The sequence below is a fragment of the Durio zibethinus genome, chromosome 4 (assembly GCF_047325235.1).
Source record: "Durio zibethinus cultivar Kanyao isolate XHJ-2024 chromosome 4, ASM4732523v1, whole genome shotgun sequence".
Classification (NCBI taxonomy): Eukaryota; Viridiplantae; Streptophyta; class Magnoliopsida; order Malvales; family Malvaceae; genus Durio; species Durio zibethinus.
In genome coordinates this window covers 8,809,234-8,830,936 of record NC_143165.1, presented here as the reverse complement: position 1 = coordinate 8,830,936, position 21,703 = coordinate 8,809,234, and the positions used below count along the sequence as shown (strand labels likewise).

General features: G+C 30.2%; 3 protein-coding genes across 4 annotated transcripts; 2 read left to right on the top strand and 1 right to left on the bottom strand.

The window, feature by feature from the left end:
- The first annotated feature begins 8,523 nt into the window (after window positions 1-8,523).
- Window positions 8,524-10,283, top strand: LOC111288437 (GPI-anchored protein LLG1-like). Its single transcript, XM_022879324.2, has 3 exons — window positions 8,524-9,001; window positions 9,070-9,117; window positions 9,659-10,283. The coding sequence occupies exons 1-3, from the start codon at window positions 8,923-8,925 to the stop codon at window positions 10,024-10,026; spliced, it is 495 nt and encodes a 164-aa protein (XP_022735059.1). The 5' UTR covers window positions 8,524-8,922; the 3' UTR covers window positions 10,027-10,283.
- Window positions 10,284-13,365: 3,082 nt separating this feature from the next.
- On the top strand, window positions 13,366-14,310 carry LOC111288268 (small ribosomal subunit protein eS17x-like). The gene has a single exon (XM_022879090.2). The coding sequence runs from the start codon at window positions 13,782-13,784 to the stop codon at window positions 14,205-14,207; it is 426 nt and encodes a 141-aa protein (XP_022734825.2). The 5' UTR covers window positions 13,366-13,781; the 3' UTR covers window positions 14,208-14,310.
- A 534-nt stretch (window positions 14,311-14,844) lies between these two features.
- On the bottom strand, window positions 14,845-19,698 carry ARP8 (actin-related protein 8). Of its 2 annotated transcripts, none has more exons than XR_016341485.1 (12): window positions 19,235-19,698; window positions 18,869-18,954; window positions 18,491-18,561; window positions 18,313-18,380; window positions 18,113-18,174; window positions 17,470-17,567; window positions 17,061-17,142; window positions 16,625-16,767; window positions 16,062-16,210; window positions 15,635-15,768; window positions 15,412-15,526; window positions 14,845-15,137 (listed from the first exon to the last, which is right to left on the bottom strand). XR_016341485.1 is itself a non-coding variant. In XM_022879033.2 (12 exons), the coding sequence occupies exons 1-12, from the start codon at window positions 19,633-19,635 to the stop codon at window positions 15,060-15,062; spliced, it is 1,491 nt and encodes a 496-aa protein (XP_022734768.2). In that variant the 5' UTR covers window positions 19,636-19,698; the 3' UTR covers window positions 14,845-15,059. The 2 variants fall into 2 exon arrangements, 1 of the variants encoding a protein (XP_022734768.2); XM_022879033.2 differs by having other exon boundaries at window positions 15,412-15,530.
- Between the last annotated feature and the right edge of the window lie 2,005 nt (window positions 19,699-21,703).

Below are 21,703 nucleotides of genomic sequence, written 5' to 3'. Positions count from 1 at the left end.
AATCACGAGTTTAAAAGATAAAATGATAAGGATTGAGTTGAGGTAAAAAATGAATGATCAGACGAAATCGTGAGTCAGAAAAATGATATGGACTAAGCTGAGATCAGATTACTAGGATGAAATTACAGTCTAAAAGATAAAACGATCAAGACTGAGTCGAGGTTGAAGATGAATTACCGAGATAAAATTACGAGTTAAAAAAATAATCTAAACTAAGCCAAGATCAGATGACTAGGATGAAACTGTAAGTCTAAGAAATAAAGTGACTAGGATCGAGTCAAGGTTGAAATAAATGATTGAGACAAAATCGTTAGTCAGAAAAATGATCTAGACTAAGCCAAGATCGAATGATCAAAATGAAATTACGAGTCTAAAGATAAATTGACCAGGATCTAGTCGAGGTCGAAGATGAATGACCGGTATAAAATTGCTAGTCTAAAAGATAAAGTGGTTAGGACGAATATGAGGTCGAAAATGAATGACCAGGATGAAATCGCGAGTTAGAAAAATGATTTAAACTGAGCTGAGATCGGATGACTGGGATAAAATTATGAGTCTAAAAAATAAAGTGACTAAGATAGAGTCAAGGTAAAAAATAAATGATCAGGATGAAACTGCGAGTCAAAAAAATGATATGGACTGAGCTGAGATTGGATAACCGAGACAAAAAATGAGTCTAAGAGATAAAGCTATCAGGACCAAGTTGACGTCGAAGATGAATGATCGAGACAAAATCACAAGTTAAAAAAAATGATCTGGATTGAATCAAGATCGAAATGAGTGATAGATGATGATGCGTTGATGCAATGCATGTCCTATACAAATGTGAACACATTACGTGTAATGCAAATATTACTAAATCATGCCATGAAGTTTCAATTGTGGTAACAAGGTTCTCAAAATTCTACCATCTCATGTATTCTTTTTTAGCTTTTTAGCATCTCATAATAAATTCTGCTAACCAACTATTCATTATTCTCATCTAGTTATAACTTATAGGTCATGTCAAACAATCTATTACTAAATTCATCACTGAATCACCTTGTTTGCCCTCTTGTAAATAATTTTTTTATGCTTTTTTCATTTATCTCATCTTGAAATTCTTTTAAAAGAACGAAAAACTCTTTATAAAAAATATCATTAATTTATTTATCGTTATTCAAATTAGTGACAGACATGATACATTTTTTTTATTCATTCAGGGAATATTTATTTGGTCAAGGATAAGAAAAGTGGGTTTTTATGAAAAAAATATGGTCAAAAGTGAACCAAGGCAGAATATCTTGACTGTTCAAATAAGATATCCATATCTAAAATAATGATTGTTCAGATAATTTTGAACTACAACTCAGAATTCTCTTTCAAAAATACATTCTATGAATATTTTTTTTATCTTTAAGCCAATCATCTCACTCTTGAAACCCTCACATAAAGTTGTTTTTTTGAGTTTTCATCTTTACTTAAACTATCATTTCGGTTTTCAGTTTAAGTCTTCTTGTTTCTCTTTTTTTTTTTTTTTTACTTTCTTTTATTTATTTTTTTTTTGCCTTTTTGTTGACACCTCTTGCTCATCTTTTTTTCTTATTATTTTTTTTATTGTGGTTTATCAATGACACTTTGATCAAAGTTTCAACTAATCTAATAGCAAATTTGTCTTAATTCAATTTATGATTCTCTAATTTGAGTATTCACATTCGATTAAAATGAATTTTTACAAGATGTAACGTAGGTTAGGGTAAAGGATTATGAAAGAAATGGATGAAACATGCCTAAATTATATTTGAAGGGTAATCAAACAAATGATTATTTCTTCATGTAAATCATATTGGCATTTTGCCTTATTAGTTTTTTCATTTTTTTATCATTTTTCAAAAATTTGAGTACAAAAGGGCTTTTCCCTTGAAATTACTAAGGGTAAACAAACTTTTCAACTTTTGTCGCCAATGTGAGGGTGATCCTTAGTTAGGGTTTTTCGAAAAAAAATTTCAACAGGCTCAAATAGAATAGCAAAGGATGATTTTACTTTTTTTTTTAGGAAGGATAGAAGAAAGATGGTCACTTATCATTTCGAACATGAATACTCTCGATAAAAAATATTTATTGACTAAGAGCAGACTTATGAATAATTGTAAAGATCATGTGTTGCATCACTTTTAAAATTTTTTTCTAGATTTGTCAATAATTTTTATCCATTAATCAGATCATCGAATGATGTTTTCTATCATCACGACTGTCCGAACATTCATTATTTAGAATAAAAAAATAGATATGAAAAAAAGTATGAGAAAGTAAAAGTAAATAATGAGGATTCACACAAAAGAAGAATATCATGAAAATGCATCAAACATGTCACTTTATTAAAATAATGAAAATAAGATGAAATTCAAGTACATAAAAGAAAATTCATATTCTCAAAAAATATAAGATGATAAGTAGTTTCAATCAACCTCCTTAAAATTATGCCCCTCGATTATTAGACAACGGGTTACCACTGATATTAGATGCCATGTTTTCACTGGTATGAAAATTTATTAGCTCTTTTTAATCAGACTTTACACCATATGTTTTAAAGGGATATAATTTTTTATGGAATAGTCCGTTGACCCAAAATGATAGTCACAGTAAGCAGTGGAGTCATACCATTTAGGATAGGAAGGTTCAAGTTATTTTATAAAAATGAGAGCAATCAAATAGTTCTTGTAAAGCTCTTAGTACAAATCTATATAACTCATAGAAATAAGGTCACATGTAGGCTATTTTTGGTTTCGTGATTCTTGTACACCATTTGTTAGGGTAATTGGATGAATAGAGAGCCTTAGTGTGGATGGATAATAAGGTCATGTAGTTGATTGGTAGATTGCAGCAGAAGCATGACTCATAATAGGATGATATATAGGATAGATTGGCTAAAGTTAATTTCTGAATTGTTGCTTGTCGAAACTCACAGCTTAAGTCTTACTTTTTTTTTTTTAGACATTTTTTTAGTAGCAGAGGATTTTTCTTCTTTCAATTTACCACTTTTGATTGCATGTTCAATGATCTCTCCTGAAATCATCATATCGATAAAATTCTTAGTCATGTTTCCTATCATCTTCTCATAATACGATGACTTTAAAATGCTTACTAACAGCACTATCATTTTTTCTCTGTTAGGTGAGGTTGTACCTGAGCAGTGACATCTCACCACCTTTAGGCATACTTTTTGAAATATTCAGATGCTTTCTTCTTCATTTCTTGCAATGAAAAATGATTATGAGTCATATTTATGATGTAGTGATATTGGTTGATAAATGATTAAGTCAAATTCTTTCGTGATTTTATACGAGTTCTATTCAATTGAACATACCATCTTACAGTAGACCCAGTCAAACTATCCTAAAATATATGTATGAACAATTTTTTATTGTTAGCATGTGCTACCATCTTACGACAATATATTGTGATATGTGTAATGAGAATTTAATAACGTCATACTTATCAAATTTTGGTACTTTTAATTTTGAAAAAATCACCACATCTGGGATCAAACAAAGATAGCCAGCATCCATAGAGCTATAAAAATCAATGTTTTCCATAGCTCACAGTCTTTCTTCAATCATACTCATTGTTTGATCAGTCTTTGAATTTTTTAAGGATGCAGCTGTTTGTAACTTTATTTTTTCTTTTGTTTCATCCACTTTGAGAATTTAGATGGGCTTATCTGTACTTTCAATAAAGACTGGATTGATATAACTTTGAACATTCCCTTAACTATGTGCATAAGGCATTCTGTAATTCAAGAACGTGGTTTGCTATAGGTGAATATTTGGAGCAGTTTGGGTCTAGTATGAACCAAAATTTGAAGGGTATAGTGATTTAGTATCTTTATGTGAGGTATCTTATTTTACCTCTTTTCTTTTGTTTATCTTTTCTAGAGCTTCAAGAATCTTACTTAACTTTTTCTCTATTATTTTTTAAGTTTTTTCTAACCTTTTGAAGTAATTTGCATTATCCTAATCTATCTTTTTAACTTTAGTTTGGGTGTAATACTAGTGTTGAGCTATATTTAGATCTTGATTTTCACAATGTGCAAATTTAAGATGATGTTTATAGAACACTCAAATTAGGTATGAAAATGAAAACAAAGACAAAATGCATGAATGCAATAAGAAAATTTATCACATAACAATTGTTACCAAAGAACATCTTTATTGAATTAAAAGTCACTTTTAACCAAATCTAACATTACATCCATAAAAAGTCTAGAATTACTGGAAAAAAAAAATTCATAGCTTGTTGATACTAGCTTTGCACTTCATTAAGGAAATCCATCAATTTTTTACCATGTGCTCTTACTGGTGGCACCTTTGTTTTTCATTTTTCAATCATTTCTACCATATCCTTGGCTTTGTAAATAGCCACAATGATTCGGTTCAATAAGGACTTCAATTGGTTATGTTTTTGCACATATGCTTCTTTCATTTGTTGACATTCTTTAGTCATGGCCTTCATTTGTGTTTTGATTCCCACCATTACTCCATTTAACATCTGGATATGCTTTTAGGCTTCAAGGAGCATTGCATCCTTTTCTTGTAGTTTTGCTTGCAACTGTCTATTTTCTTGCAAAAGTTAAGTCACTTCTTGGTTAATAGATGATCATGTTGTATTAAGGTTAATGCACAAACTCTTCCACCCATCTTTTTTTCGTTCTAGTATTTAGACTTCTTTTTTTAGCTTATTGTTTGCATTTTTAATTTTTTAAACTCTCTTTTTAGGCTAGTAGAGGACTTTGCTAGGCTTTCCATAGATATAATCGAGATTTTTCTTGTTAAAAATTATTTCATGACAAATATTCCTTATGATTGATCTAATGATGTGAATGCATGATAACGAAAAAGGGTTAGTAAAAAATGATATGTAAAAAGTAACTTACAAGTTAGTATACAAATATATACAAAAAGACAATACATAGTTTTACAAGTAAAACAAACATCCAATCATGTGTCTTATTTAGGATTTTTTAACACAAGGGAAGGCATGGCTCTATCTAAGTTCGGACCTTTATGGTTAATTATATGTGGCTTGGATTACTTCTAAAAGGTTTCCAAATTATTTCTTATATTATTGTCTATTATAGACTAATAAAGTATCCCAATCCTTGCCCATCATAGACTACAAGTAGAAAATGTTCAATTTGAGTATGATTTTCGTAGGTCTATACGGAGACATGAAATCTCACGAGGGCATAGGTACTTCATTCCCTCTTAAGGGTAGAGCTCGGGTGGAGAGCTTTATGTTATGCACATGCAAATAAATGATAGATATATACGATAAATAAATAAATAAATAAGTAAATATAAAGTAGTAAATGGAAAAAAGAAAATAATCCTAAATTTATTAGGCCAAGCTTGGATGATAAGAAATTATTTACTGACTTGACTTTCGATATCTCCAGTGGAGTCATCAAACTGTCATAATATATAGATCTATGGACCTACCACTAGACACGGATTAGAAGAGTCGTCACCAATCTTTTTTGTTAAGATGTGATTGGTCACCTGATCGAATATGATCCATGAAACTAGATTTAGGTTTGAGAGTACTGTTACGCATGAAAAAGTTTTAGCACCCTCATAGTGCCCATCTAAAGATGGTTTCAGTTTGATTTCAAATTATCCATGCCTTAAAAATATTTATGCTTTTACCAAAATATTAAATATTGAAAATTAATCTTAAAATTATCCCTATAGTTTGGTACCGATTTAAGATAATTCTCTCATCTCAAGAGCATTTATAGAGACTAGTGTCTCGCTTTGAAGAAGTTTCGTAGTCAGATTTATTGATATTTATTTTTTTATTCAAGAAAAATTAATAAAGTCTTCCAATAATTTGGTAGGATTTACTTTGAAACAGATCTTCGAATAATTTGGTGAGATTTTATTATAAAAAGATTTATGAAAAATTTGAGAATTTCATTAAGTCTCCCAATAGTTTAGTAAAACTTAATTTAGAAAATAATCCTCCAATTGTTTGGAGGATAAAACATTTTTTTATTTTGTTTTTTATTTTTTTAAAAAATTGATTTATGAAATTTCTCCATAGTTTGGTATATTCCATAAATTTATTTGAAAAAGATTTATTTTTATTTTTTTGTATTTAAACTTATTTGAAAAGTTTTTTATTTATTATTATTATTATTTTTTTATTTTCCAAAAAGAAAAGATTTTTTTATATAGATATTGAATTACTAAATGCAAATAAATAAATAAATAAATAAAAACCAAAAAAATAAAATAAAACTTAAAATAATGAGATAAAAAATAAAATTAAAAAATAAAATGAAAATGAAAAAAAGGGAAACTTGTGATTCGGGTCAGGTTAATACGCGGATCCTAGTCAGGTTATCGCAGATCTAGGTTCTCCAAAACATTGTCGTTTTGGGTTGCTGTATAAGCCACTTTTCAGCATTTTTCTTCAGAAGTTCTCAACTTTCTCTCTAAACCGAAATCCTCTAACCTTTCTCTAGAAAAACCCCAAGAACACCGTTAAAAACTGAAAAAGCCCACCAATTTCAGAAAAATTGGCCAAAAAGTGGTCTAAAAACTCAAACATCACTAGAAAATTCAACCAAAAAATTCATCTTTCATTGAAAAATTTATCCCAAACCTAGATTTTTTCATAAAAACCCAAAGTTGTTAGATTTTTCTGGATTTGCCCAAATTTCTTCATAAACTCTTTAGAATCCTAATCCAAACCCCAAAAACCCAAATCTAACCCAAAAACTTCAAATCAAACCCAGAATTTCCAAAATCAAAATCTCAAAAATTTCCTACTGCTTAGAAAATTTTTAGAACACCCAATTCACTCTCTTTTTTAACAATCAATCGTACTTGTTTCTTGTGATTCTTGGTTTGATTTATAAGCACTCTTAGGATATCCTTTAAGAAACAAACAAAACCAATCCAAGCTTAAATCCTGGGATTAGGTTTTGCTCGAGCATAATCTTAGGATTCTGATTTGATCCCAATTGAATTTGTCAATTATTCAGACTTGATTCAACATTAAAAATATTTGACTATGAAATTCTAATATGCCTGATTCAACATTTCAATTTCGTAAAATTCTTGTCGCAAATTGAACAAGAAAAAAGAATAAACACAAAATAATAATAATAATAATATATACTAATATATACTAATATAATATAATAGTAATGTAATATAACATATAATAATAATAATATGATATAGTAATACAAAAATAATGACCGTAAAAAAAAATCAATTCAATAGATCGTAGATATAGATGGGTATCTACACACATGTATATAATATTTTTTTATGAGATATATATATAATTTTTTTAATAAAAGAGATCACATTATTAAAATAAAAAAAGATACAAGTTTTTTATATTTAAATTTTAAATTTGTCAAAAATTACATTTTAAAGGTAAATTTGTAAATTAACTAAATTAAATCATATAATATATATAATATACATAATATAGATTTTAAGATTACTACATAAGAATTATGCCTCCAGGTGACTTTTGGATCCAAAGCATGGTAAATTTTATGAGTTCATCATTTGGACATTCTCTGTAAAAAAAATTGGCCTTTTTTTAAGCAAAATGAAAAGTAATAGGTAAAACTAAAGAACCAATTTTTTTTTCTAAGTTGAAGGCCCAACAATTGAAAAGTATGATAATAGAACAATTAATATATATATATATATAATATATATATATATAGAGAGAGAGAGAGAGAAGGAGAGAGAGAGGCATAATAATCAGTTGGGTTGACATTAGTTTTTATTTGAGTTGTTTTAGAGCCGATTCTTTAATATATATATTTAAATTTGATTTGATATTAAAATATTATTTTTTATATTTGATTTAAATATTCATAAATTATATTCGATTCAATTTAATTTAAAATTAATTTAATAAATTATTAATTTTAATATAAATTATATCTTAATTATTCTTAAATATATTATTTTTATCAAGTTAATATCTTAATTAAAATATTAAATAATAATTTTATTAATATAATATATACATAAATATAAAATTAAATAAATAATAAAAAATATTATATATATATATATATATATTTAGGTTGGGTCATTGAACTCCAAATCCAATTCGAACCCAACATGAAAAAAAAAGAACATGACTCGACTTTTGATTTAAAAATAAAAATTAATTTTATGGAATAAAGATAAATCAAAACTCATCAATTATACGTTATTTTATCATTTTTTATATATATATATATATATAAAAGTTTCCACAATAAAATTTTTTCAAAAAAAAAAGTAGATAAAAATATAGATTTATCAATTTATATATTTGTATTGTATTATTTAATGTAAAAGAAAATATAAATTACAAAATTATCTTATTATAATTCTCATTAAAATATCATGTATAAAATATATATTTTTTATTTTGTTAAAATCCGTATGATTTTTATAAAAATTTAATCCGCATTATTTTTATATCTATTTATATTTTCTTTCACGTTATCATGTTGCATATAAAGTGAAAAAATAAAAACTAATAACACCAATAGGAAAAAAAATTCTTCTCTTTCTCCTTCTCCCTTCCTTGTGTAATGCAACTAATTTCTACCGTGACTTTCTTTATAAAAAAAAAGGTCTCATTCTTAATTTCTCATCAGTTAGTAATTGGAAAAACAACAGTGGTGACTCGTCCGAGACAGAGAAAGACTCCTTAGAAGTCTAAAACGCGTCCTGGGGCCTTCTTTTTTCTTCACTTTATATTTTTCAATTCGATTGAACTTCAAAGCTTTCAGCTTTCTGTTGTTTGAATACCATAAAAAAGAACAAAGAACCTTGATTTTAGAGTAATTCCATTGGGTTTTGGTCTCTGTTACAGAAGAGAGGCAGATCTGTTTCCTTTCTTAGCAAAAAGCTGATGGGGAGAGTAAAGCTGGTCTCTCGGTTTACTGTTTTGTTCTTGTTGTTGGGTGTCTTCGCTTCTACTTCTATTTCAGGTATTTCTCAAAAGATTTTACTACTGAATCCATTATTCACCTTCTGATTTGTGATGATTTGGATGCAGATGGCTCTTTCATTTCTACAGGAAGGAATCTCCTTCAGGCCAAGAAAGGTTCTTTTTTTTTTTTCCCTCATATTGTCATTTAAATTTTACTTTCTCTTTCTGGGTTCAATTTTGTTAAAGCATTTGCTACCAGATCTGATGCCTTGGGGTTTTCTTGTCTTGTTGTAAGCCTTCTTTCCTTCATATTGGATCATAGTAAAGGAAATACATGAGTTTGATTGATGTGTCACACTAGTGATTTAGCCGTAATCTCAGATGATGAAATTTTGCTTATTTTTTATTAGGTGTTAATGTCACATATGGCTTTTGATCCATAGTAATTGAATTTTAGGGTTGAATATTATATTAGTTTACAAATTCATAATTCAAATACTATATTAAAGATTTTTAAAGTTCAAATACTACATCGAATATTTTACTATAGTTCATCATTTATTCATGACATTAACTCTTAAAAAATGTTGATCCCATCTTAAAATCTCTTGGAGCTTATAGATGATAGTTTAAAATCAAACTTTTTACTGGGCTCTGTTGTTTAACTATGGAAGGGCGTTAAACATGATATACTATTATGTTACTTTATCTGCAGCTTGCCCAGTTAACTTTGAGTTTCTGAACTACACAATTATCACAAGCCGATGCAAAGGGCCTCAGTATCCACCTGCTCAATGTTGTTCAGCATTCAAGGAATTCGCGTGTCCTTATGCAGAGCAGATCAATGACTTGACAACTGATTGTGCTACAACTATGTTCAGCTACATTAATCTTTATGGGAGTTATCCTCCAGGTCTTTTTGCCAGTGAGTGTCGTGAAGGGAAAGAAGGGCTTGCATGCCCTGCACTATCGCCATCAGCATCAGAAAATGACAATGCTAGCGTTAGTCAGCTAACATGTAATCCATCACTGCTGCTAATGGCCACAGCTGCCTTCCTAATGTTTTTATTCATGTTGTCATGAAAAGCCTGGAAATGAATTCCATTTATCCCATTTGTTGATTTCTATTTCTTTTTCCCACTTTTAACATTGTTAACATTTCAGTCTCTTCAGCTATGCTTTTCTTTGTACTTTCATAAATGTTGTAGAGATAATAAATTTCGATTGGCAATACCGGAAATTTAGTTTATGTACCTCATTGGAATGCTACTCGTAATAGTTGGGAAGAACTGTGCTTTCACTTGTAATTTGCAGCTATCAATTGAGTTTATGCTTTCCTATGTGATCTGAGATGCAAGCAATATAAACTATGTTGGCATGTTTTAAGTATTTAAAGTTTGTTGATTTATTATTCCCATTCTTTGTAACTTTTTATGATCATATCAGGTTGAGTTGAGTTTTTATTCGAATGGATTTGGTGTGTTTTTCGAATTCGGAATAGAATTGACATGAATGAGTCTACATGTACAAATTCAATTATATTTTGTTTGGTTCAATAACTATTTATTCATCATATCCACATGAAATGTTCAACTATTAGATTTAGATATACTAGCTAGAGATGAAAAACGAATAAGAATTGACTTGAAAATCTTTTAACACAAATGGATTGGACATTAGAGGAAAATTCAAAAAATAAATAAAAAAGAAGTCCCTAACAAGATTAAGACCCTCCCAAGTCCAGAGCTTTATATTTCAAGCTGTTGGCGCTAGGTGTTTTTTCTATCGAGTGGCAGCCGCAGCCTCAGCCTCTTAATTGCTCTCAGGCATCCTCTACTGCTTCACTAATGTACGTTCTTCTCTTCTCTGTTCGAATGGTTACTCAGAAAATGTTGGAAACTAGGGAAAACAAATTAAAAAAGAGAAGTAAAGGAAACAAAGGAGAATTTTGGTATTTATTTGCTGTTGTTACTGTCTTGTGCAAAATGAAAAAATGAGTTTCAAAATACACATTCTGAGCAGTGTTATTTGAGAAATGGGTTTATTTTATTTATTTATTTTTTTTTTTCTGTCTTCCTTTGTTCTTCTGCAACTTATCTTTTTATTTTCTTAAACTGCTGGGATTATGATGGGAAAGGCATTTTGCTAACTTGATGTATCATAGGCTGGTAGTTTTATTCACTTTAGCAAATAGCATAGGGTGTTGTTCGTTGCATTTGCCGCTAATAAAATCCTTATTGTTCACTGATTTTAGTCTATTGGTATTGGTCCTCTGCCTAAATTGTTTCCTTCTGTTTGTGTTTTTCATGGAAATGATAACTAAAACATTATAAGCTATACTTACCCCTTTCACATAAAATCGTTAGTATTGAGGTATTTTTGGGTTGGTGAGATGGAATTCATGGATATGTTTAAGAAGAGAGCATGTTTGACCTGTCAAGCAGGAAAGAATGGTTAAAGGGGCGTTGGAGTTATGATTTCGGGGCGCATTTCGACTCTCAAATTAGGGAGGGATTATATGAAACAGGTGGTGCAATACTTGCATAATAACGACAAAAAATTAATTTAGTTTTAGTTTGGTCCTTTATCTTGCAACTCTTATATCTAAAGACATAATTACATGGTTCGGGTCAAGTGTAAAGCATGCATATTTTCTTTACTAATGGGTATGGTCTATAAATGGCATACAAGTGGCATCATTGGAGCTTGTCTAGATTATTATCCTTTTGTATGTCTCATGGGTTTGGTCTTGTCTTGGGACTTTAGTTTAGAAGAGGCTCAAGAAAGTATTCAAGTTCAACACGAGGCTGGTTATAACGTGATTGTCCTTAGTCCTATTAAAATTTGGAAAGGTATTTTGATTAGTACGCTTTTATACAGACAATCATTTGATAAAGTGATCACACCTGTTGTTTCAAAGAGCATCCTTCTTGAAACTTTGCCCGCTTCTTTCTAGCAATACTCCTTTTACCTATAGAAACACATAACAAACGAAAAGAAAATTCTAAACCTAACATTAAGATTGAACAAATTCGGTTAGAGCAAGAACCATCATAGTCAATTGATTTATGGAAGCAAAAAGAACTTGGGAGAGATATAGCCGAGCAAAATAGTTTCAAAGCGAAAAGAACAAGAAAGCATACAGAAAATGGAAGTCAGAAACAAGAAAAAACAAAAGAAAAGCTAAGAGAAGAAAAAACTAATAGGGGTATTTATAGAAGCTCTTAGAACGAAAAACCCTAGGTCAACAAATCGGATGAAAATGACGTCGTAACCCGCAAATGCTAGTCATAATGTGCCTTGTGTTTTGCTAGAAAAAATGCACCAGATGATGCATTGTTCGCCTTAATACCACTGCTACATGTCCGCAAAAGAGAGGAAGCTAGTCATTTAAGATTGCATCTTTTAATGCGTGTACATTACATATGTAGTCTAAGTGTCGCATTGAAATTAAAAAAGAAACAGCTCAAAGTGTATAAGATTAGCTAAAGTATATCCTGTAGGCAATCATTCGTCAGTAAAACATTGATTGTCATTGATTGTCACAAGGCGACCATCAACTGACAATCATATAATTTGCCTCTAGGTGACCATCAACCGTAGTTGCACGGTGATCACTTCTCGGAAACCTCAACTTCATACGCGTGTTAGATTAAAGGCATCTGATCACAATACCTTTCTAATTTCAAATAGATCTAAAGGCGATCATTATATAATAGCCTTTATTTCTAAAGGCATTTGTTGGACCCAAATACTCTTATAGGTTAAAGGTTCAAGACAAAATTAGATTCATGAGACTTGTAAGTGAAAAATAGTCTAGATAAGTTTCAAAGTTGTCACTTGTATGTCACTTGTTCTAGTTAGGTCTTGTCCATGGGTAAAGAAGGTATGCACGCATCACATTCAGTTCCAGTCATGCAATTATACCTTTAGATATAAGAGTTGTAAAGTACCAAAAAAAAAAAAAAAACCTAAAGCTAAATTGATTCTCTACCATTGTTATCTTTCTTACTCGCAGCACTTGCCTTAATAGTCATTAACTTAGCATTAGAGCATGTATTGAAATCTAAGGGCCTTAAATGAATCGAACATGAATGAACTTTGTTATGTTCATGATTTTTTTGTTTAATTAACAAACTATAAGATGTTGTTCATAATTGTTTGTTAAATTTAATAAATGAATATAAATAAACATAAATTAAGTTTCTTTGTGAATTGTTCGTCGAACGTTATATTAATTTTTATAAACGAATCTTATATGAACAAACTTTGCTTTGTTTATAATTTGTTTGTTTAACTATCGAACCATGAAATATTATTTGTGATCGTTTGTTAAGCTTAATAAACAAACATAAAAATGATCACAAATAGAATATGTTTATGAACAACTCATCAAATGTACTGTTTGTTGACACCCCTATCAAAGTCCTAATTTTGACCTTCCTTTAATCATTCTTTTTTTCTTCACAAGTTGGACGTGCTCTCTTTTAAGAATACTAGTGGAATCTATCTCACCAATCTTAAAATTACTCTGCTTGGTTTGTTGGTTTCTTCGTAAGCCTCGGTTTATCCTTGTCTTGAAATTATCCTTGTCTTGAACAATGTTTTTATATACTTTAAAATTACTAGAATCCTACCTAATAGCTTAAGCCTAGTCTGTGCTTATTCATTTATATCAAACTCGGTTTTCCCTGATTGTATATTTTCTTTCCCTTCAGCTAGAGGTTTTTATTTATATACTTTATCTTTATTTCTCCCCGTTCTAACTCTGAAGCCCAGAGTCATACTAGATTCGTTTTTCTTCCTCTTCTCTTTGCCAGAGCAGCTAACTATCTGAGATGGGTCGTGTTCGCACTAAGACTGTGAAGAAATCCTCACGTCAGGTCATTGAGAAGTACTACTCTCGCATGACCTTGGACTTCCACACCAACAAGAAGATTGTTGCGGAGTTTGCTCTCATTCCTACAAAGCACCTTCGGAACAAGATTGCTGGCTTCTCTACCCACTTGATGAAGCAGATTCAGAAGGGTCCGGTTCGTGACATCTCACTCAAGCTTCAAGAAGAAGAGCGTGAGCGTCGCATGGACTTTGTTCCCGATGAGTCAGCTATTAAGACCAATGAAATTAAGGTCGACAAGGAGACTCTTGACATGCTTTCTGCTCTTGACATGGCTGATATTCCGGGTCTTGTTGAAGTTGAACCACAGTCTTTGATTGCTCCCCCAGTTTTTGGTCGCCCAGGTGGTGCTGGTAGGAGATTTTAAGGTTATTTTGGCCTTTGCAAGTCGTTTTGAGACTAAACATGTTTTGATTTTGTTGCTTAATATTGTTTCTACAAGTTAATTTCAAACTTTTGGATGGATGACATGGGACATGGGCTTTTTTAATGCTGAATTTGGATAAAATTTTGGTACTTTAAGTTTATGATGACTAATAATTGATTTTTGTTAAATGTGATAATGATTCGAATCAGATTTAATTTTTTTGAATATTACATAATATTATTAAAATTTAAAATTCAATTCAATTTCGAATTGAACTTTTATTTGATATGAATCAAATCGATGTTCGATTCAAATCAATTTTTCGATTTTTAATTTTTATGTATTATTTTAATATAAAATTTTAATATGTTTAAATAAATTTTAATATAAAATTATTATTATTTTTATTTTATAAAATTTAAAATATATATAAAAATTAAAATATATATATAATTCAATTTGATTAAATTTTTTTTTATTTTTATCTCTCGACTTAAAATTTAAGTTGAATTTAATATATATTTAATATTCAAATTTAATTTAAATCGAATAAAAAAAATCCATCAAAATTAAATCAAACATTACAGTTTTGAATCAAATTTTTCATTTTTCATTTTTTTTTTGTCAGCAATATTAATTTTTATGAAAATGCCGAGCAATTTTTATTAATATTGACAATAATGTAGTCAATTACATAAGCAGCATCTCATTGCACAACACAACATTGTTTAAGTATAATCACTCTGTAATAAATTGTATTAAAAATAAAGTTCCCTGGAGAAAAGAACTAAAAAGAACTAAGGTTCAATTGACTATAACATGAGGAAGAAGCTCGACCTTAGAGAGTAATATTCACCACATGAGGTTGATTCTCGACTTGCCTCGGAACTGCTTCTTTTTTATGCACCAGGATGCTGGGAAGGTGCTTAACTACAATATCATAAAAACGCGTAGGTCCATGTTAGTGTTTATCATGCAACATCGAGTCTAACACTTGAAAAACACGAAACTCTAATTGTCTTGTCAAATAAACCACAACACTTCACATTCTTGAATCATTTCTTAAATAAGAAAACAATCACGTCGGGCAAATGGAAATCAAAATTTGAATGCAAGTGAACTTCAACAAATATTTTCATGCAGAACGTAATATTCTTACATGTTATACACCAAGCAAGTTCATAGATATAGTTCGGTAGCTTACATTGCCAATAAACTTTGCCCCAAACCATGCGCTATTTGCACCATGAGTGGGAGGAATGACTTTTATTCCATTCGCTTGGGAAGGGGGAAGAAGCTCGTGTAGTTCCTTCTCCAACCTTTCTGGGGAGGGTTCAAACATACACAAATGTCAGATATATTATTATAGTCCGTTAACTCGAAATGAAAATAAAAAGAATGATGAAGACTGAAAATGCAGTTTCTACCTGCAAGTCCTGGTAAACATGCAGTTCCCCCTGATAAAACTACAGTCTTGAACCAAGTATCATCACCTGTCAAATCTGCAGCATGGCAATGGTCCATGCAAAGTGCTACTGCTTGATGCAAACCCATGGCACGCCTGTACCAAGATACTATTTATAACATTCAATATTTTCTTTCTTTGTGTTTCAATTTTGAATCATTTTCAGGATGTCAATAAGATCTCAAGAATAGCACCTATACTCCATTAATCTTAGATAATTCATAAACATTCAATATTTTCTTTAATTGTACGTAGTTCCTCAAGGATATTTCATTTTTGAATCATTTGCAATTTGTGAAGTATCATTAATAACTCACGAATAGCACTTGTGACCATCCTTGAGGATCCAAGAGGAACAAAATTAATAGGTGCTATTATTACGGACTTACACTCCTGCAATGCGTGGCTGGAATAAGATCTCTCCAGTTTGAAAACGTTCCTTTGATAGAGTAAACCACCCCACTGTTGGAACCTTCAATGATGCTTGCGTATCTTTTGATAGTTCTGTTTTATAATCAGCAGCGACATAGCATAGGTTCTGTATTTTAATCAAACTAAAAGATTATCAAAAATTTGAATGAATATATTGCCAATTACAGCAAAAAGGAAACAAAATGGTCTTGATGAACTTCATAGTGGTAAGCACTATGAGTGAAAGTGTGGAGTCTCCAAAGGTAAGGCACTGATTCCAAAAGGGTGCAAAAGCACCAAAGCAACAAAGATTAATTTATCACCTTTTGAGATATCAATTAAGCACATAAACTATGCAATGATAAATTATATATTTAATAATAAATCAAAAGTACGTTTTAAGTTGGATTCAGTGTTCTGGAATTACCAATTATCAATAATTTTTCGGCAAGGGAACAATAAAAGGGTGGTTATCCTTCTACTAGTCAAACCATAGAAAGGAAACAGCATCCATCCAAAGTTGCAAAGGATTACAACATACCTCTTTTAGTGTCCGCACAGTGTACAATGATTCAAAGTTAATATTGTTCTGTTGCATGAGTTCCCTGAGGAATCCTGTTAGTTTCAATGCTCCCATTCCAACAACTTCAACACCCACGTGATGCATAACTTTACCATGTAAAACTATATAACACGTACAGAAACCATATAAATTGAGAAATCAATAATTCCAATGCCAAAAAGAAAAAGTAGAGAAATATACACACTGGGCAGAAAAGAATCACATCAATCAGTTTTTTTTTATCACCTTTCTAACAGGAAATATGAAAAAGAAAGGACCAAGGAGATGACATACACAAAAAGAAACCAGAAAAAAATTTATAATAAAAAAATTGATAAATCACCACTGATGTATAAAAACTATTCACATATCAATCAACCAAAGATTAAAAACTTGAGACAATTCAAGCACTTACTTGGAACAACAGATGTAACTTGGAAACCAATGTTAACAACAATTCCAGATGTTCTCCTTGCTGCATAGAGAGCTAAAGTTGCCTGCATTCAATCACATGCAAAAGTCATTGAGTTTAGATAAAAGGAATAACAGAAGACACTCTGTCTCTTAGGGACTAAGTTGGAGAGAAACCAATTTCCCCATAGATAACTAAAATAGGGAAAAAAAAAAAGGTTTTCCACATTTTGGTCTTCAAAAAAGATGAAAGGTTCATTCAGCTTGTATTGTTCATGAGCTTTGGGAGCCGGAATAAGCATCATCAACAATCATGGTTGTCGTGTTTTTTTTTCCTTTATTACTCTTTCTCTTTTGGTTGTTTCTTAAAAGAATAATAATCACTAGTTAGTCTCCAGATTACAAAGATGTACCTGATCGACAGCACAAACAGCAGGAACATTCATGTCAAACAAGACTGTGTGGATGGCATCTTTAAGTTGCCTTCTTGATGCTTTGGCAGATTCAGTATCTGGAGTAATCAATCCAGAAGAAAGGTGAAAATCTGAACATTAACCATGCAAAAGTCCAACTATTACTAACCACAACTAAACTTTACATAATCAGGTCTGACCAAAATACAACAGGAATCTTCTCTTGTTCATAGAGGTAATTCAGATCTCAGCATCAAACTTTTCCTATGATTTCCATGAAGAGAATTATGGAATGCATGCAGACTTTACAATCATTACAATTATTAATTTGATAATCAAAGCTGAATAGGAGTGTGATCCTCTGCTCTGCATGTTGGAGAAATTGGCCAATACATCCACAGGGAAGCTTATGAACCCAAATTAAATGGTTACAAAGCCATAATATAATGAGCATACAACAAAACGGAAGTGAAGAAGAGCAACGGTCTAGAGAGGATATTAAAGTTGTCTAAAAGTCAGTATAGCTCTCAGGAGAGTCTTGCTTTTATTCCAACAAAATCATTACAAGAGTTTCATAAATTGAAACATTCAAAATCATGATAATAAAAAAAAAAAAAAAGAAAGGAAGAAGATAGCAGCTAACCATCGTAATGGCATAATGGAATGGACAGTACAATTGGCTGAGTGGATGGTTTAACCTGCATCCTGTATAAGGTAAGTTACTTTGAGTGATGCAACGTACAAATGCCCCATGCAAGAGAGAGTTTAAAAAATTAGAGGAAAGCCAAAGAAAGGAATGACCAGTTGCAAATTAGATTCGAAAATAAAAATACAACAACAAACCTGCTATAAATAGTTGCAAAAAAATATCGAAGTCTAGAATACATTGGAGATTCGATGTTACCAAACTCCTGGCAAATTTTAGATTAACATCATGATTATACATATACAAGGAAGCTGAAGCCATATCTGACAACAGAATGGGGTTTCCCACATCTAGACAATTCATCTCTGTGCTCACCAGAAATGTTGCTGACAGCCCAGATGGACAAGCATACTTGCTCCAGCCAAACTTGCAATAGCCAGAACCACCTTTTTTAAGTTTTCAAAGGGAAAAAAAAAAAAAAAAAAAAACTCAAAGACAAAAATCAACAGCAGTAAAAAATAAAAATAAAAGTTCAAGCTTTTTTTACACAAAGCAGGCCTCTAAAATAGAGGAAGGAGTTGCTGGTACCGAAATTCGAAACCCATATCTACTACAAGACGGGATGGTTGGGTAGCTGCATGACCCAACTGAACTAAACTTCAGATTCAAAAGGGCCAGCTTTTAACTTTGTTACAACACAGTTAGCTTTGGGCATAATTGGCATAAAGGGTATGGTAATTGAGAGATATTTACCATCAATAATAACAGAACCAGGGACTTGTGCACGCTGACCATAAATGCGCATGAAAGATAACTCCCCTGTCTGACTTGGGAATGTTCTGAAATCACAATATACTATGTTCAATTACTCCCACACTGAATATCAAACTCCTGAGAAAAAGTTAAATTGAATCGATATCCTGTTTCAACCAAATTCGAGCCAAATTAAAGCCAACCCCCAAGCAGGATTGATCATCAATTTCAGTCAATCAAGATCAAACATTTCTTATAAATTGAAAAGAAAACAAAGAAACCCAAGTTCAAGTAGGCGAGGAAAGGGTGAGCATGTGGTTGATTGGATTTGGTGGGAAAGAAGAGGAAAGCAAAAAGGGTACGAACTGGAGAGGATAACCGGATCTCAAATTCAACTCGGCGAAGAAAACAGAGTCCCACGGTTCGAGTTGGTGATTCTGGAGAAAGTAAACCCAGAGTCGATTATCGGAGACCAACAATCTCCAGGCTCTGCTGACGCAACTCAGCTTGACGGCGTCCTTGGGCCCGACCAACCTGACAATCTGCACCAGAATATCCAGCGGAATCTCATCGAACAACGGACCCAGCGACGAATACGATGACGCCGTTGCAATAGCTGAAGAAGAAGAAGAAGTTAAAGAGGACCGATAGGTGGCAGAGTCAGAGGTCGAACAGGAACGATTGGAGACCGATTCCCAGACCTTCCTCAGCAGCGTGGCCATGGATGGTGTGCTGTCAATGTGTGAAAAAGAGGAGTATTTTCTCATGTCGGATTGGGATACAGAAATCGAGAGGACAGCGGAAGAACAGGGGAAGGTTAATTCAAGGCTAAAGGCTGGAGTGGGTGGGGATGGACTCTTAGTTCTTCCCTCTGCAACTTGACGATGACGTGGAAAGACACTGAGATGACACGTGGCGAAATAATAGATTGCGGCTTGGACCCGTGGAAAACGGTTAACTCCAAAAAAAAAAAAAAAAAAAAAAACCAGTCTACTATAAAGAAAAAATCGCTCCCTTACGATTAAAACACAATCAAACTCGTATTTGATAAGATTTTGATTTAATTTAATTTTTTAAATTAAATTTTTTTAAAAAAATTAGATATTATATCAGGTTAGATTAAATTAAATAATAAAAAAAATTAAGGCTGAGTCAATATCAAATTTTAAATAAATTAGACTTGATATATATAAAAAATTATTTTTTAATTATTTATCTAATTTATATTTATATTTTATTTAATTTTATATTTATATTAAAATAATATTTTATATTTTAAAAATAATATTTTATTAATTTCGAATGAGATTAAATCGAATACGATTTTATATAATATCGAATTAAATCAAATTTAAATTATAAAAAATTAAAAAAAATTATCGAATTGTATCGAATTTGAAACGAGTAAAAATTTGATCTGTCATGATCCGTTGTCATCCCTAATAAAGAATCATCCTTAAAAAGAGTTTTACATTTTTTATTTTTTTAATAATTGATTTTAAAAACTTTAAAAATGGCATCAAATTATTTTTTTATTTCTTTCATCTATTTAAATTAAAGATTAGAATTTTTTAAAATTTTATATTAATATAAATTGATTTCTTTCCAACTTTAAATCCAATAATAAACCTGTAAATATTAATTTGGATTCAAAAAATTTATTTAATTCATTCAAATCAAATTTAATTCAAATTAATTTAATTATAAAAAATCAATATTTTAAATATGTTCAATTCAAACTTTAAAATAATTTGAATTTAAATTAATCCTTTAAACTCAAATTAAATCGAATTAAAATTGATTCATATTAAAATGATCTAAAAAATTAATCTAAAATAATCTAAACCTAAACGAAGTATAATTTTATTTTTAAAAAATATTAATTTAATAAAAATAATAAATATAACACAAATTATCAATTGATTTTAATTTTATAACTTTAAGTTTTTTTTTTAAATTTTTTTCTTTATTACTACAAATTATTTCTATTATTATAATATAATTAATTTTATGTTTTATGTTTATTAGTATATATTATAAAGTCCTTTTTTTCCCTTTTTTACTTTGATAAATAATTAAATAGATCTATTATAAATTAATAATTTTAAAGTAAAAATGTTAATAATAATTCAATAAAATTAATTATAATATTTACTTTAAGCATTTTATTATAAACTTCATATAACAAAACCATTACTTTTGAAAATAGCTAAATAAACTATAATGCTGTAGCCATTTAAACATAGACTATAGAACTTGCCTAATATTTTCTTTTTATTATTGGATAGCCTTTAGTCTAAAAACTAAATTATAGTTTATAGCTTTTGGTCCAATTTTTTTCATTAACTTATTGGTTATAATTTTTAGTCCAAATAATAACTTATAATTTATAACCTTTGCCTTAATTTTTTTTTATTAACCAATCACTTATAACTTAAAGCCTTTAGTTCAAAATTTTTTTTCTAATAATATATTGGCTATAGCTTTTGTCTCAAATACTAACCTATAGCATATAACCTTTGACTCAAAATTTTCTTTTTATTATCTTATTGATTGGTGCAAATAATAACTTATAATTTATAGCATTTTGCTTAATTTTTTCATTTTTTTAACTTATTGTTTATCAAAATTTTAACCTATAGCAAATAGCATTGTGCCCAAAATATTTATTTTTATTAAACTATTTGCTATAGCCTTTGGTCTAAATATTAGCTTGTTATACTTGGTTTGAAATTTTCTTTTCAGTAACCAATAGTTATAGCTTTGGCCTAAATAAAAACTTATAACATGTTGCTTTTAACCCAACTTTTTCTTTTTATTAACTTATTAGCTATA

What these genes read in the sequence shown, in the direction of transcription:
- LOC111288268 (XM_022879090.2), top strand. Translation starts at nt 13,782, where the DNA reads ATGGGTCGTGTTCGCACTAAGACTGTGAAGAAATCCTCACGTCAGGTC.
- LOC111288437 (XM_022879324.2), top strand. Translation starts at nt 8,923, where the DNA reads ATGGGGAGAGTAAAGCTGGTCTCTCGGTTTACTGTTTTGTTCTTGTTG. An exon ending in CGCTTCTACTTCTATTTCAG is followed by an intron (nt 9,002 to 9,069) that starts GTATTTCTCAAA and finishes ATTTGGATGCAG; the next exon opens with ATGGCTCTTTCATTTCTACA. An exon ending in TCTCCTTCAGGCCAAGAAAG is followed by an intron (nt 9,118 to 9,658) that starts GTTCTTTTTTTT and finishes CTTTATCTGCAG; the next exon opens with CTTGCCCAGTTAACTTTGAG.
- ARP8 (XM_022879033.2), bottom strand. Translation starts at nt 19,635, where the DNA reads ATGAGAAAATACTCCTCTTTTTCACACATTGACAGCACACCATCCATG. An exon ending in AGTTACATCTGTTGTTCCAA is followed by an intron (nt 16,768 to 17,060) that starts GTAAGTGCTTGA and finishes CGTGTTATATAG; the next exon opens with TTTTACATGGTAAAGTTATG. An exon ending in CTGTGCGGACACTAAAAGAG is followed by an intron (nt 16,211 to 16,624) that starts GTATGTTGTAAT and finishes ATTAAAATACAG; the next exon opens with AACCTATGCTATGTCGCTGC.